Source organism: Leuciscus leuciscus, assembly GCF_965113295.1.
Source record: "Leuciscus leuciscus genome assembly, chromosome: 5".
NCBI lineage: Eukaryota > Metazoa > Chordata > Actinopteri > Cypriniformes > Leuciscidae > Leuciscus > Leuciscus leuciscus.
The window spans coordinates 46,382,901-46,400,877 of NC_138729.1; the positions used below are offsets into that span (position 1 = coordinate 46,382,901).

The 17,977-nt window shown below is 35.8% G+C and overlaps 1 protein-coding gene and 1 long non-coding RNA gene across 2 annotated transcripts in view; both read left to right on the forward strand.

Moving 5' to 3' along the window:
* The window catches only part of prodhb (proline dehydrogenase (oxidase) 1b), a 29,976-nt gene extending 16,151 nt beyond the window's left edge, over nt 1-13,825 (forward strand). Inside the window, exons 8-14 of the mRNA XM_082170827.1 lie at nt 127-208; nt 1,106-1,198; nt 3,156-3,302; nt 4,092-4,267; nt 7,946-8,044; nt 10,275-10,363; nt 12,069-13,825. Of these exons, the coding sequence (XP_082026953.1) occupies nt 127-208; nt 1,106-1,198; nt 3,156-3,302; nt 4,092-4,267; nt 7,946-8,044; nt 10,275-10,363; nt 12,069-12,259 (877 nt within the window). The 3' untranslated portion in view covers nt 12,260-13,825. The remainder of the gene's footprint in view (nt 1-126; nt 209-1,105; nt 1,199-3,155; nt 3,303-4,091; nt 4,268-7,945; nt 8,045-10,274; nt 10,364-12,068) is intronic.
* A 3,634-nt stretch (nt 13,826-17,459) lies between these two features.
* LOC309499585 overlaps nt 17,460-17,977 on the forward strand; it is a 32,223-nt gene continuing 31,705 nt past the window's right edge. Inside the window, exon 1 of the long non-coding RNA XR_014206292.1 lies at nt 17,460-17,924. This is a non-coding gene — a long non-coding RNA (uncharacterized lncRNA). The remainder of the gene's footprint in view (nt 17,925-17,977) is intronic.

The following is a 17,977-nucleotide window of genomic DNA, read 5'->3' on the forward strand; positions in this document are numbered from 1 at the left end:
CCCTTTGTACCTCATATAAGAGCAATTTGCTCCACTGAATCGACCAGTTCTGTAATGATGCATGCCAGTCATTTGATGTTCAAAACATCATCTGCTTAAATGATATATTGTATTTGTTTCCTGAAGCATGGTGGACATGCTGGACTGGAACAGTCTGGTCGACGAGAGAACAAAGATATCCAATCTACTAGTTGTCCCAAACCTGCAGGTAGGCAGACAGCAAGAAACGGATACCTTTACCACAGCATAAATTAAGAGGGTTATGGATTTCTCATGGTCTAATTGGTTCTATAAACACTGCAAAAGCCCCTTTGCAGTTTTCCCAGGTAATTTGATTATGAAGACATGTATGGAATTTTGCCTGCTAGAGAAACAAGAGGCTTCCATCACAAGCGCAGAAGATAGTCTTCATTTATTGGTTGTATAATGTGAAGGTGAATGCTTGAGCATAAAAATAATACTTAAAAAAAAATAATAATTTGGAACAAAATGTTACTGGTGCTTTTCTATGTGGTTGCTAATGAATGATTTATTATTTGTTTGATATCGGTACTACATTAAATGAAAAATAGAAATGCTGTCTTGGTAACTAACTGAAATGTTTAAGTTGAAACACTAAAACTACTAACTAGAAATAAATTAAACCTATATATATATATATATATTATTTATAACAATTATACATTTTAAATATTAAATAATATTAATATTTTTATTAATATTCTGATAATATATATAAGTAAAAGTTGAACTTCTTTTAACTTCAGCTCCGCGTTTTTTGAATGCCTTGCCATGCCATGTCATGCGCGAAGATGTGATGTCTGTCTAGCCCGTATTTACATTTAAAAACAATGGAAAAGTAAAATGAAATACAAGAACATATTTTGATAAAAATAAATATACCCTTTATCTTAAAGATCTCTGTCCAATAATTCGAAACCATCTGTTCAGAAAAAACAAACAAAAAAACAATAAGAGAATGAATAAAGTTAAAATTATTACTAAGATTCACTTAAATAAAAAAATAAAAATGGACCCATGTGTGTTCAAATTCAGAATTTCTTTCTTTTTTTTCTATATTTATTTATTTATTTATTTTGATCAGACTGGCCAGTTGGAGCCTCTTCTGTCCAAGTTCACGGAGGAAGAGGAAAGGCAGATGAAAAGGATGCTTCAGCGACTGGATGTGTTGGCGAAGGTGCGTTCATTGGCTGTTGTTCCTCTTATGTTTCTCCTGTGGTATTCATGCGGAGTGTCAGAAGGTCATGGTCTACCAGACAGTCATGGATGAAGAATGTAACAGAGATTGATTTTGAGAAAGCCTTCAGCAGAGTGCGGAGGTTAGAGAGCTGTTCCGCCCCGTCGACTTGATGTGAGGAACATGTATCGGGTTTATGTCGCACTGTGAAAGGCCTCTGGTACAAGCAGTACAAGCTGTGCGACTCACAGTAGGCTCAGTGCTTCCTGTTTTTCAGTCTGGAAGTACCAAATCAAACAAAGTTTTGAGATTTCATAAAACAGTTTTTTTCTTCAAGTGAAAGTGACATAGGAAGGTAACCCATACTCTGAATTTGTCCTCTGCATTTAACCTATCCAAGTTAGTGCACACACACATTAGGAGTAGTGATTAGTGAACACACACACTGCAAACCATGGACACACACACCCTGAGCAGTGGGCAACCATTTTGCTGTGGCGCCCGGTAGGCTTGCTGCAATAGTTCATGTTACTGGTAGATGGACACTACGGTTCAAAAGTTTGGGGTCAGTAAAAAAAAAGAAAAAAAAGTAATCCTTTTATTCAGCATGGATCAAAAGTGTTTTAATACATTTACAAAGCCATTATAATGTTACAAAAGATTTATATATCAAATAAATGCTGTTCTTTAGAACATTGTATAAGAATCCTGAAGAAAAATGTTGCAATTTCCACAAAAATATTAAGCAGCACAACAGTTTATAAATTGGATATTAATAATAAGAAATGTTTCTTGAGCAGCAAATCAGCATATTAGAATGATTTTTGAAGGATCTTGTTACACTTAAGCCTGGATTAATGAAAATGCAGCTTTTCATCACAGGAATAAATTACATTTGAAAATACATTAAAAATAGAAAACAGTAATATTTCACAATAATACAGTATTTACGAGAGCACAAGTTGAATTTGCTCAGCGAGTTACTCGTCGAGTAATGATGCTCATTAAATATGCCCGTTGATCTGAGCTGCACCAATCACATCGGGCTATCTGATGTAGGCGGGCCAGAGGCGAGCTAAACAGATGACGACAGCGCTGTGATGTCGAAGTCATTAGTAAACATTGCAAGATGGCTATGGATGAACACCAGTTGTTTGAAACGGCTTTGGCCGCTACAATGAACGAGTTAGACTTGGCTTTTTATCTAAAAGAGGAACAGAAGACGGCGCTCGAATCCTTCCTTTGCAAGAAGGACGTTTTTGCTGTTTTGCCGACTGGATACGGTAAGAGTGTAATCTACCAGTTAGCTCTGCTGGTAGCTAAGCGTATGGGGCTTGTTGCGATTGGTCATAGTGTTATCCAATTGCGTGCAGTGAGATTTTCAAATGCATGCTTGGTGCCGCCCCTCGAGCTGGCCGATTTTCATTAGTCGATGCCAGACCATTCATCTTTTAGATTTAGGTCTGGATTTCCAGGCTAGTATTTACTGTATTTTTGATAAAATAAATGCAGCCTTGGTGAGCATAAGAGACTTCTTTAAAAACATTAAGAAATCTTTCCAGCCCCAAACTTTTGAACATCACATTAATTATGAACATGTTTTAGCATTTAAATCTATCAAACTACTTTGAATATGAAATGTTTGTTTGAAAAGCGTGCATGTGCAATCTTTCTTTAAAATAAATGCCACTTGGATTGTTATTTTGTTATCTAATGCAATGACATGCAAACATTAAGTGTCTGAATACTGTTTAGCACCACTGTATCATCAACATTATTATTGCTGAGGTTTATAGCATCATTCTTTTTTTGACAAATCCTGGGTTATGCCAGGAAAGACGGGTGCAACATCAATTAAAATGATGCTGTCTGTGGCAATATCTCCTCTTTTTTTTGTCAGCTGATGAATGTGTTTTTACCTCACTGTTACACTGCCTGCTTCTAATGTTCTGAACAGCATGCGGTGGAAAATGGTGTCAGGCTGATGGTGGACGCTGAACAGACATATTTCCAGCCTGCCATCAGCAGACTTACTGTGGAGATGAAGAGAATCTTCAACACAGACAAAGCTGTCGTTTTCAACACCTATCAGTGCTACCTCAAAGTGAGCCTTGCACACACACACGCACACACACACACGTCTGGCACATATGAATGGTGTTAACGTGGATCAGATGATGATATTCTGTGCTTTACCTACAGTGAGATGGTTAGATGCTGTGCAGAAAACATGCTGTAATAACAGGATAGCATTTAGACAAAGCAAAATCAAAACTGATATTTAACACTGGTGCTTGAAATCTATCTATGCATTGAAATTAATCCTGAAAGGAAATAAATGATGATGGTGACAAACACGTTTACAAGTTATATTAAATTTAGAGGAGAAAGGAAGTGAATAAAAGGATAGTTCACCCATGAATGAAAATTCTGTCATCAGTTACGGGTATAACCTCACTTCAAACCCATAAGACTTTCATTCATTTACGAAATGCAAATGAAGATATTTTTTTAATGAAATCTGAGTGATTTCTGTCCCTCCATTAAAGGTCTATTTACCCAAAACTCTGATGGTTCAAAACGTTCATAAGGAGAATCGAGAGGTTTAATCCAAGTCTTTTAAAGACACACGATCGCTTTATATGATTAATAGATTTAATTTGGATTAAACCATTCGGGGCATCAGAAACCTGAAAAATTTCTCAGATTTCATTAAAAATATCTTAATTTGTGTTCCGAAGATGAGAGAAAGTCTTACGGGTTTGGAATGACATGAGGGTGAGTAATTGATGACAGAATGAAAATTTTTGGGTGAACTATCTCTTTAATTTCCTGAAATGTTGCCTTTACAATAAGGTTATCTGTTGCAACGTAATGAATTCTCTGTGCTCAGGAGGCATTTGATAATGTGTCCATGGACGTTGAGCTATCGAGAAGGGAGGGCTGGTGTTTCGGTGCCAAGTTGGTAAGGGGGGCTTACATGTACCAGGAGAGAAGCCGAGCAGCAGAGATTGGATACGAAGACCCCATCAACCCCGACTATGAATGTACTAACAGAATGTACCACAGGCAAGAAATGCTTCAAATTCTTCCTTGAGAATTTCACATTTGAAGTCTGTTCCTGAAAACTAGTGAGCTGCCTTGTTGTGTGCTTTCTACGGCAGCATCTGAACTGAAATGGACCCTCTTAAGTGACTCATCTAAAAGCTCTTCTTGGTCAGCAGCTCCATTAACGGTCACTCACCCATGGAAAACAAATAGAGCTACTCGCAAAAAACACACAAGAGACTCAACTAACACTCACAGCTGATACCAATAGTCTGATGCAGGGCCGCTGGAACAGGGTAGCCATGGACTCCCACTTTCAGCCCACATCTCTGTCATCTCTTAGCTCACATTAAAGCCAAATCTCAAATGCAAGCTGCGATTAGTCATATGCTTAGTTTTTTGATAGTTTGAATGATATTATACGCTTGATTTCTAATTGTACTATAATATTACATTTGTTTGATATCTACAGACTTTATCTCTGGATAGCCCAGTTTCACAGACAGGGCTTAGATTAAGCCAGGATTAGTCCTTAGTTCAGTTAGGGCATTTGAGTAGCTATTATAAATGTGCTCTAGAAAGAAAAAAAAAACATTACTGGTGTGCGTCTTGAGACAAAACAATGGCACTGACATATTTTAAGGGATGTCAGTACAAGTTGCTTTCAGTTAAAACAGCTCAAACATGCATTTTAGTCTGAGTCTAAAGTTCAAGGTTTTCCAAGACCATGAGAACCCTGGTTCTTCAATAAAAAATGGAAATTGTTGAAGAAGACAAATGAAAGAGGATTTATATCATTTTATTATGTCAGTCATCTTGATTTTTTTTTATTGATTTTTTTAAGCTGATTGGCTATTTTAAAGTTGTTTGACCTTATTTTAAATAAGTTTTGGATCATTTTGTGACCCCCTGAAAGTCTACTGAGGCCTTCTAGAGCAGCGTTTCCCAACCTTGTTCCTGGAGGCGCACCAACAGTGCACATTTTGAATGTCTCCCTTATCTGACCCATATATTTCCAGATTATGGGAATTGGACATAATCAGATTATTAATAGATTGTTTAGGGAGATGAGAAGGTCTGTATCTCTCACCATTGGAGAAAGCGTAACGGCTAACTAGGATCATGTGAGGCACCTCAGCCTATCGTGTAATGGCAGTGCATGACGTCATTTCAAACCATTTGAAGTTTTATGACAGTGAGTTACAGTTTACGTTGATAAGTTTCTTGTGGACTATTAGCGCGTTGATCTTGTGAATAAATGTTATATATTCGGTACTATATCGCTAGTAAAGGTACGGTAGGAATGCATTGTTTGTGGAATGTGCTTTATGCAGAAAAAAGCGTGGATATCTCTATTAGCTCTAAGTATTAGTCACTGCTGGTCGCATAAAACCACATTAAAAAACTTAATTGTAATTTAATACATAATTAATTCATTAAAATTGTCTTTTTTTTTACCATCATTCATTAAAAAGCATATATCATCATCATTAGGCACACAATACAATAACCTAGCAGCGATAGAAAGAAAACTTTTAAATTTTCATTAAACAACATACAATATAACAAAATATTTATAATTAAAACACTCATTTTCTGTAATTCAATAAAATGCAAATCAGCGTCATATGCATACATGCAGTTATAGTCAATTTTTTAGACAATATACAATATCACTCATTAAATACTATGGTAATGTACAGATACTTTAAAATAAGACACCACTTCAACACAACAGTAAATAAGAAAGGGAACTGGAAACAAAATGATTGTGTGAAGATACTCTTGTCTGCATTTAAGGCTACCACAATTAGTAAGATTATTTCTAAACTTTATCATTGTCTTCAAAACCACGGGCCAGCACCTCTTATATCAGAATGAAATGGAAGAAAGACGTAAACATCAATATAACAGAAGAGGCTTGGTTAGAAACATGTAGATACCAATGGAAAACTACAGGCTCCCAACAATGGAGGCTGTTCGCCTGGAAAAATATATTTTATTTATTTCACCTGCTCAAAAGAGCCATAGTGAAATAGGATGAGGGTGTTGGAGACACTGTAATTCAGAAGTAGCAAATCACCACCATTTATTCTGGGCATGCCCAGTCATTCACATATTTTGGAAAGATGTACACAGGACTGTAGAGGCTATATTAAAGATCAAAATTCCATTCCAATGGCCTACCCTCTATCTGGTAAATCTGGATTTGCATGATACCATTTATATAAACTTATGGAGAATATTCCTGGTAGCAGCTCTTACTCGTAAATGGCTTCAACCTCACCCACTATAGAAGACTGGAAAGCAATTGTAAGTGAAATATATAGGATGGAAATCCTTACCTTTTCTTTAAGATTAAAAATGCAAAAAGGGGCTCTGTTGTGGAAGAGATGGAAGGAATATGTAGGAAATTGAGTAACTTTATAACAGATGTAATCATAGACTATTATTGGAAATAAAACGCTAATGATGAAAAGTTGTCACTAGAATGCAATGTACCCCTTTTTTTTTTCTTCTGTTTTTCTATCATACAGGATATATATATTATTTAGTTTGTTCTCACCCTTTTCCTGTGTGTGTGTTGTGAATAATCTAGGTTCTGTAAATATTATGAATCTATTGAGAAATTTGTAGGTTGTCAGCTGGACTGAATGTATCCAATTTTTCCTTTAACTCTGTTAATGTACTCTTGACTCCTACACAGAAAAAAAAAAAAGCTATGGTAATGGTGTAAATGAGTAGTGTCACGACATTCCCTTCTCTGCCTTCTCTTATTAAATAACATTTTATCATAGTAAAATCTACATATCGTTCCCCAAAAAAAGTATTGTGTTGCGTAAAACATGGTGAAGATAAGTGGACAGGCAGTCGATTCATTAAATTATAAGCTATTTCCTCACAAAAGCGGTTTATTCAGTGTAGTGAAGCCTCTTCTCCGTTGTCATCCGTTCCAAAAAAAATCAGCCTCTGGTCTTCTTCCCAGCGTACCGCCACAGCCAAAGCGTTAGCATTAGCTGTTACGCTTTTTTTGGCTACAGGTTGCAGGCTTGTCATCCACTGGCTTTGATATTTCTGTTCTTGGATTCTCTGCTAACAAGCTAATGAGTTGAATCAGGTGTGTTTGATTAGGAAGAGTTGGGAAATGTGTAGTGTTGGTGTGCCTCCAGGAATAGGGCTAGGAAACACTGCTATAGAGAGCCCCGGCCCCCTCGTTGAGAACCACTGGCATTTAATGCATAAAATGCTGTCTAGGTGGGCAACTTTCTGTTTTGGAACAGAGAATTATGGCAAAATTCTTAATTTAATGAGAAAGTAATGATTCACTTTGCCACTTTGCCTCTCTTTAAGGAGCGAGATGACATGCCCAAGTAGTTTCTGAGTCCAGATCAACAGTCCTAAAATACTTGTAAAATAAAGGTCCTTATCTGAACATCATACTTACCCTGAACTGTGCTTCATTCAGACGGTCTATGTGCTGACAGAATGTTTCAAAGGCAGGAGAGATTTATCTATACTCTTGGCTTATCTCACCATAGGTAAGCCTCTTATGATTAAGGTACATTCTGACAGCTTTCAAAATAAATCTGATATTTTCAAAAGATTTTGTGTTTGGCGGTCACAACAGTCCAAGTTAAAATGTTGTCTGAAAGTGCAGACCAAAAGCAGGATGATTTATGAGCAGCTGGTGTCTTTCAGGTGTCTGGATTACGTGCTGGAGGAGATCGAACAGAATAAGAAAGCAAATGTCATGGTGGCATCACACAACCTAGACACTGTTAAGCATACACTCAGAAGGTAGGACACTTTTTTTTTTTATACTCTCCTTCTCTCTTTCAATTATATACTGTATGAACAAATGTCATTTCCACCACAACTCAAATAGCCATTCATTTTGTGGTGGAAATGATGGTGGTTGAAATTACATGTGAAATATTTTATCTTGTTAAAGGGATAGATCACCCAAAAATGAAAATTTGCTCTTAATTTACTCGCCCTCAGACCATCCAATATGTAGGTGACTTTTTTTCTCCAGTAGAACAGTATTTATAGCTGAAACCATGGTCTTTTTGTGATTCATATAATGCAAGTCAATGGCTACTGTTACTTTGAGAGTCAAAAAAACATATACAGGCAAAACAAAATTAATACCTGTTGCTCCTGATGATACATTGAGGTCTTATGAAGCCAACCGGATTGGTCTGTGCAAGAAACTGAACATAATTTACAACGTTATTACCTGTAATCCACAGCCTCGGCAAACGGTCGTGAGCGTGTTCATGGCGGTCTGGACCGCAAGCTTCCTGTCGCATAATGACTCATGTTACCTTATAATAAGCGAACGTTATCTTAATTTTTCAGATATGTTTCAACATCCAGGATAAGCACAAGTAAGCACTATTTTGTGGATTATAGGTTGTAAATAATGATAAATCGTTTCGCTTCTTAAGACCTCAATGTATTGTCGGGAGCCACGGGTATTACTTTTGTTTTGCCTGTATGTGTTTTTGTGACTCACAAATTAAATGGTAGCCATTGACTTTCATTATATGAATCACCAAGGACCACGGTTTCAACTATAAATCTTCTTTACTGTTCTACTGAGTAAAAAAAAGTCACCTACAGTACATCTCCGATGGCATGAGAGTCAGTAAATTAACAGCAAATTTAAATTTTTGGAAGAACTATTCCTTTAAGGCTATTTTCTTAGGTAGAATTTTTTTTTTTTACATAATAATAAGATTTTTTTTTTTTTTGCACAATTTCAAAAAAATTACAGCTTGATTGGAAATGACACAGAATAAAAGTTAGGTGATATTTATCTGGATTTTTCTTTTTATATAACGATTTATATACATTTGGTATACATAAAAGTTAGTGTACTTGAAATGCATAAAATATGAGAGATTTGACATATACAGTACATTTTGTGTGTGTGTGAAATCTGTCATATTTCATAAATTTTGAGGTCGGTAAGATTTTTTATTTTATTTTATGTTTTGAAAGAAGTCTTATGTTCACCAAGACTGAATTCATTTGATCAAAAATACAGTAAAAACATTAATTTGTGAAATATTATTACAATTTAAAATAACTGTTTTCCATTTGATAATTAGTATAATTTACTCCTGTGATGGAAAGCTGAATTTTCAGCATCATTACCCCAGTCTTCAGTGTCACATGATCCTTCAGAAATCATTCTAATACGCTGATTTACTGCTCAAGAAACATTTATTATTATTATCAATGTTGAAAACAGTCGTACTGCTTCATATTTTTCTGGAAGCCATGATACATTTGTTTCTGGATTCTTTAATGAATAAAAAGTTCAAAATAAAAGCATTTATTTGAAATAGAAACAGTCTTTACTGTCACTTTTGATTAATGCATTTTTGCTGAATAAAAGTATAAAAAAATCGTACTGAACCCCAAACCTTTGAATGATAGTGCAATAAAATGTATACATAGAAAAGTTACAAAATTAAGTGACTGCATGTTGATATTTGTTAGATAGAATAAAAATCAACATCTGGACATAAAGTTGTTAAGCTTTAAGCACAGAAAAACTCACATTTATAGTGTAGTTTAGGTTCTCTTCTTTGATATATGGTACCAAGTACATTTAGATCCCACTGGGAGTAAATTAATTTGTGTAAATTAATAATGTAATGTTCAATCATTAATTTTATGTAATCACTCCTTAGGGGTGTAACCTCATTTGACAAAGGTGTCCCAATGACAGATGTCATTAACATTTCCTGTCACAATGTCAAAGAGTGTCACCAGGGAATGATTCGTATGGAAGTACACACTATTATCCTCCTCTTACATCATTCACACTTAATATCAGCCTAAGTGTCTCAGAATGTGTCTTGTTCCTGCGTGTAATGGCTGTAACCGATAAGACAGTGTGAAACTTTGAGTGAGCAATCACCGGAATGTATCCTGTATTAAATGACCTTGCCGAAGGGGCGTCTCTCATTTTTCACTTTCTGTGACGGCGCTCTGTGTGTTTATGGTCTAACAGGATGAATGAAATGGGTCTGGCACCCACAGATAAGAAGGTGTACTTCGGCCAGCTCCTGGGAATGTGTGACCAAATCAGCTTTCCGTTAGGTGAACCACCCACACACACACACACACACACACACACACACACACACACACACACACACACACACACACACACACACACACACACACACACACACACACACACACACACACACACACACACACACACAGTTTCTAAATTCACTTCTATTCACGTTAGTGAAATCACAGCAAAACTTATATACCACAGCAAAACTTTACAATAATGCTCGTTAAACCAGTGTTATTTTATTGTAATTGAGATGCTATTAAATTGTTGTAATATTTGAATTGTTTTCATCTCTTTATTCATTTTTATTTTAGTTGAAGTTTTAGTATTTTTTTTGTGTTTTCATCATTTGTTTTTAAATTTGTCTATGTAGTTTTTGTTAATTTTTATTTCAGTTTGTTTAGTTATTTTTGAACATCAAAATGAAAATAAGTATTGTTGTTATTTTTTTATATTTTATTTCAGTTAACGCTTATTTTATTTAAGTTAAAAAAGTGATATAAAAAATAAAAGTATTCTGGATTAAAATAATGTAGGTATAATTTATGTAATTTAGTATAATTTCCTTCATAGTTGTACTTGTTTCATGTTTCTTCATCTTTCCTTTATCTCAAAATAAACCCCTTTAAAAAATAAATAAAAAATATACATTTTATATTTGCATATATATTATTTATATGTTATATTATAAGTTCAAAATATATATTTTTTTATTAATTTAGAAAAAAGTATATAAAAAGTAAAAAAGTATATAATATATATAATATTTTTATACGTCATATTAAGCTATATATTTATTGTCTATATGTATGTGTGTGTGTATATATATATATATATATATATATATATATATAAAGAAGATTTTTATTAACATTAAAGGACAAGTTCGGTATTTTACACTTAAAGCCCTGTTTACAGATCGTATCTGATGAAATAGAACGGTTAAGATTAAAATTTGGACACATGCTCCTGTCCCGAGAATTTTAGGTTTATTTCGCTTTTGTGGACCTATTTTGCCAAACGCGTCACACCCGTGATTCTTCCGTTGAGCGCTTGAATAATAGACACTCCAGCCCAGTTGGTGGCGATAATGCACCTTTGCCAATTGCAAGCAAACCACGGGCATTTCATTGAATACACAGAAGAAGCAGAAGAAGAAGCGGCGGAGTAATACCGTAAAGGTGCTGCGGTCTCACAGCAAGTCAATGGAGTTGGACAAAAACTACGATAAAACCTGTTGGAATGCATCTTTTTCAGCGATTTTTGATGGAACATATCAGTGAACACCCCCTGACCACTCGGTGAGTTTCACGTCTTTGTAAACGAAAGTTTAATGTGTTTTTAGGACGGAATCTTCCAGTGCATATAGACAACCATTGTGGGGGTGGGGGTGGGGGTGGGGGGGGGGGAGCGAAATAAACCTAAAATTCTCGGGACAGCAGCATGTGTCCAAATTTTAATCTTAACCGTTCTATTTCATCAGATACGATCTGTAAACAGGGCTTTAAGTGTAAAATACCGAACTTGTCCTTTAAATCAGTAATTGGCATGCATTTAATATGTACTTTTAATGAAAGTATACAGTATAAGTGTTATCAAAAGTATAGTTATAAAATTGTATGTCAATATGTCAATGAAAGGGATATAAAAAATAAAAATAAAAAAAAACAAACCCCTGAAAAATATTGGTATTCTTTTCTTATCTGTTCATATCTCTAGCTCAGGCAGGATTCCCAGTGTACAAGTATGTTCCGTATGGTCCGGTGAACGAGGTGATTCCCTATCTGTCCCGCCGGGCACAGGAGAACCGTGGCTTTATGAAAGGAGTGCAGATGGAGAGAGACCTCCTATGGAAAGAGCTCATGCGCCGACTGGCCAGTGGAGAAGTCTTCTACACACCTGCGTTCTAAAACACACTCCACTTCTCACCAGAGACTCCTTACCTAGTTGTTTTTTGCTTGTTCACCCATCCATTCATAAATCTTTTTTCCCACTCTCACTGAGGCTGTTCTTTATGATATAGCACACATAGGATCCTTTATTTGCACATATATCCTTCGCATTTTGCCTCAAAATTCTCATTACTATCATGTGTCTGAATGTTTTATTTTTGGTAACTATGAAAACAGAGCATCTAGAGCTGGTCAGACATATTTATCAAGTGTCAAAAGTATGATTTGACAGTTAATTGTAATAAATATAAAGAATGTAAACGGTGTGCATCATAGCTGACACCCAGGTGAACCTAAATTTGCGAATATCGAACGTCCAACGTCAAACCAACTTTATGCCAGTTTTAAGTCTAGTAGTGTTTTATGAGCAGTAGATTTGATTTAAGTTGGAGAAAGAACAATATTCTTCCGCACAGTTATGCAGAGGCGAAGCAAAACCAAAACAATCTTCTTTTGTTTCATACTGTTACTGAACCTTAGATTTATATTTTTGATGCTTTTTTTGTTGTTGCATTTTGACAAGCATGTTTTTACAAAAACTCTAATTTCTGTAATATGAAAGCAGATATAAGTATTGTGCATAAAAAGGTAAATTACAGGTATATGTGCTTAACTGTCTTGACAATAAGGTCACAACACAAAAATTGTAAAGGCTCTAAAAATCACTTGAAAGCCATAATACTATAAAGAAGAAAGATCATCTTCAACTTGGAAAATAACCTTTCAGAAATCTTGTATCTGGAGGCAAATACCAAATAACCAGTCATAAAAAAGCTGTAGTAAGTTAATGGTATTTTAGCAGAAACTGTGGGTTACCTTGGTGCATTTTTTAAGGGTCAAGAAAGAGAGGTTATACTCTTCCCTTTCCGTATAATCTAATTCACATTTCCCCCCGCTCCTTTTTTCTTTATTCCACTGATGGTCTAGCTTCGCACAGTCTCTTCTCTCATCCATCTCTCCGGCACCTTTATGACTCTGAAAGGGCTCCCTAAAATGTCAGATGCCTGAGTGTGCACGACTGTTTTATTCCCCACCTTTATTCCGCGAGTGGAACACCAACAATGAAAATATAAGCATGATTTAAACAGTAATTAACAAATACATAAGTATCACGTTCTAGTAATGACGGAAATAGGAATTGTGAAGGTTTTGTTAACGAAAGCAAAAGCTGAAGTGCAGGCAACAACCCATCGTCAAGATTTCCATAAACCCGTAAACAGATTATATTTCAAATGTAATAATATATAATAATCTAAAAAACACATTGTTTTAAGGAAAGAGCTGAACTTTATTTTTCCATGATATCCCACGTGTGTTTAGTGAAGTTTAAAAGTTCTGATGAAGTTCAGTTTTCAGCTTAATGAATCTGGTGTTTTGCATATACAGAGCGAGAATTAAATCTGCTCTTTTATTATCTGTGTGATGAAGCCTTTTATGCTTAACCAACGGTTTCTCTCGCTCTTTTTAATATTTTCTTTCCCTCTGTGGAGCATTTGGGGAAGATGAATAAAAAGCTTAAATTAATTGAGCCGAAGTTAATGATTTCTAGACAATTGCTCTTAAGTAAATGGCACGATTCCTCATCCATTTATATCCCGTTTTAAATCCATGATGAATTAACAACCCTTTGGGCCTTTTGCTCTCAAAAACAACAGGACAGATTATAAAGCACTCCACATCCCAGTGTTGTTGGGGCTATGGCTAGATCCTAATTTGCATGTTAGAGTGCAAAATTAGTATTAGTGCATCCCAAATCACTCAGCTTTTGGGGGAAAAATCTATCAACTTTTATTAAAGTTGGTCTGTGCTTTCAGCAAACATAATAAATTCTATAAACTTAAAACTAATACTGTTTTTACTTGTGGATACAAGTTCAATAAGCTTTCATTTTTAGTTAAGATAAGATATAGTAGGGATGTAATTTTGGTGACCAAAGATGAGTTTTAAAGGATAAAGAGCCCTATTTTAACAATCTAAGCACATGGTCTAAAGCGCACGGCGCAAGTGCACTTAGGACATGTCTGAATCCACTTTTGCTAGTTTAACGATGGGAAAAATGGTCGGCGCATCCGGCGCATGGTCTTAAAGGGTTGTCCCTATTCTCTTAATGAGTAATGGGTGTGTTTGGGGCGTAACGTGCAATAAACCAATCAGAGTCTCATCTCCCATTCCCTTTAAAATCCAGTTGCACTCGCGCCATGGCGGATTCGCTATTTACATGGCGGAATTTGCAAGCGGAAAAACTTCTCTAGTGAGGAAACGGAATGTCTTAAGTTCCACTAACTGCATTTAATATACATTTAAACTTGAATACATTTTCATTTAATTGTAAATAACATGCAATTAAGTGTCCGAAAACATTACATTAAATTTGCACTTAAGTATATTATTTGAAAAATATTGTATATTATTTCCTTCATATTTTTTAAGGGGATGTTAAAGTGTACTTCATATTACATAAGGGTTAATAGTCAGGAAGCAACTACACGCAAAACTGCTGACCACACAAAGCTGTAGTGTCAGCATAGATGAGATGCAAATGTTTTGGGATTTAAAGATGCTGTGATCATCATGCCTATTACGGGTATATTTTGATAAACCTTTTTTTTTATAATAGCCTATATGACTACTTTCAAACAGTGTAATATTCAGGAATCATAATAACATGTTTGCATCTTCATGTGAACTCTCTATAAAGCTTGAATTATATTTTAAAGAGCCTCAAGTAATATTTCTGTTTCATTTGTCATGCGGAATCATGAGCTTAATTCCCACCTCGACAGTGGTTATGTGTGTCTTATCACGTGACAAGACAACTGATGTTAACTTACGCTCTAAAAAATAAGGTTAATTTTAAGCTTGCCCGACTAACCCATGGCGTCAGTGTGTATTGTTATGTAACATTATATATAATCAGTTGCATGCAATCAAACCCTTTCATTTCAATGAATTATTCATTGCAAACAAATGGAGAAATGCGTATTGGCCCTTTAAACACAGTCCAGTACACTGTAATTTATAAACTCACAAACAATAAAAGTAAAGTGCCAGCTTCTGAATTCAGAATGAGCCGAATCATTTCACAGAGAAAAAAAGTAAAGGCGTAAATATGGGGATCACTTTGTATGTAGATTACAGTGTACAGATGCACACGCTATGAAGAAGGAAAGTGAGATAAACTTGTTTGGTTTTTGTACACCCTATCTGAAGCAATATTTCTTCACTTGTAATCTGTTTATTCACATTTCGAGGACTGGAGGCGTGTGTTATTGGTGATATTCAGAGAGCCCATGTTGGTTTGATTCCATCCTTTGTGCAGACGTCCCATGCTGCTATCACAATATTGATTGTTTGTTGACAATGCTGTGAAATATAATTCAAGGATGTTTCAGCGTGTTTCTTTAAACCAGTTCAAATAAATGTATATTTATTTATGTAGCAGATACTTTTATCCAAAGTTTGAACCGATGTACTAAAATAAATTGGACTTTTCAACACCACAGAGAGAGTTTTTTTTTTTTTTTTTTTTTTTTTTTACCAGACGTTTTCACAGTTGTGCATCCCTTCCTCAAAACAAACAAATCCAATGCGTATTTTCTCCGAAAACAACGTATAAAACATCCCAAAAAATAGCGCTATACAATCTCTCTTTTGGTTAATCAGCATGCCATAGTCCTGCTGCACATATACAACCTCCAAACTCAAGGGGGCGCTTGTGACGTCTGCATCATTAAACAAGATGTGTTATTGTTCAGGTACATACTATCTGCAGATGCTAACCATTTATCATAAAGGTGGGGTAACACCTCGAATTTTCGCAGGCAATTGGATGAAAAGTTTTCCACATACAGATTTCGCGACGGGTTCAAGTTCAATGCTCAAGTTGAAAGTGACTTGTTTTGAAAATCTCCTATGTGTTGTGCTTCTTAGAGTACATTGCCACACTATTGGCAGTTTTGCCTAAAATTTTTCGCTAATGTTAACACTGCTCAATAAATTTTGTCATGCTACAGTATAGTGCTATTGTTGCTACCTTTTGTGAGTTAGCCATTCAAATGATTTCCTTGAGTAGTGTAAGTGTAAGTCACTATCAGAAGCTATGTTCGAAATTGCATACTGTATAGTAGGTACTACATTTGGTTTGACATTTACTTTCCGACAGTTAAAAAAGTACATCTTGACGGAAGTAGGTCATCTGGATATTTTTTGCCTGTTTTTCGAATACTATGAATGAATCGGACAAACTACTCTTTTGGTGTACCATCTCTCCAGTAGCGGTATTAACATTAAAGGGTTAGTTCACCCAAAAATGAAAATTCTGTCAGTAATTACTCTCCCTCATGTTGTTCCAACCCCGTAAGACCTTCGTTCATCTTCAGAACACAAATTAAGATATTTTTGATTAAATCTGAGAGCTGTCTCACTCCTCCATAGGCTTCTAAGACACTATAACTTGCTGGCCCAGAAAATGCATTAAAGACATCGTTAATATAGTCCAAGTGACTACAGTGGCTCAATCTTAAGTTTATAAAGCGACAAGAATACTTTTTGTGCGCAAAAAAACAACAAAAATAACGACTTTATTCCACTATTCATTTTCTTCTCTCTGGGCCTTGAGTTTTTTCACGTAGTGTTTTAGCGCAGCGCGTCTGTGTTGTACGTCACCACGTAGGCTCACTATTGGCCGACGCTGGTCATGTGTGTCATGCGTGTGACGTACAACACAGAAGCGCTGCGCTATTACACTACGTGAAAAACCTTGAGGCTCAGAGAGAAGGAAATGAATAGTGGAATAAAGTCGTTATTTTTGTTGTTTTTTGCGCACAAAAAGTATTCTCGTCGCTTTATAACCTTAAGATTGAGCCACTGTAGTCACTTGGACTATATTAACGATCTCTTTAATGCATTTTCTGGGCCAGCAAAGTTATAATGTCTTAGAAGCCTATGGAGGAGTGAGACAGCTCTCAGATTTAATAAAAAATATCTTAATTTGTGTTCCGAAGATGAACGAAGGTCTTACGGGGTTGGAACAACATGAGGATGAGTAATTACTGACAGAATTTTAATTTTTGGGTGAACTAACCCTTTAAGTGACATGGCATCTGAAGCACAGAAGCCAATGGCATGTCACTATGCGTATTGGCACATCTGGTGGCACATCCAGTCTTCATTGGCATGTGCCAGTGGATAGTGGCATTGGCTTCTGTGCGTCAGATGCCATGTCACTTAATGCCAATACCACCTCTCCAAACCAATAGTGTGAGTTTGGGGCGGGACTATCTGTTGAAACGACCAATAACGGATGGGAAAAGTTTTTTTTTTTTAAGTCATTTTTTCAGTAATTTCATTAGGTTGTTCTTCACCTTTTAAGTTAGCATAGTCGCTATAATTAGGTGCTTTTTGAAACACTGACTGGCAGATGTGAGTGAAGGTGGTGACTGACTCCGGTGACAATTATCGTGGGCCGCAGGCGTAACATTGACAGAGGGGTTTGAAACTGTGTTTGAGCTTTAACTCTGGAATTAATTACCTTTTTTGTGCTTTGACAGGGGCCTTGCCGTTTTCTCTTAATTTGATTTCACCAGCAGGTACATGGAGGGATTTCTGGAATACTGAAACAAAGGTGTGTGTTTTCATGAAGGACAGTATGTCTTTCCTTTCCATGCCTGTTTTTCA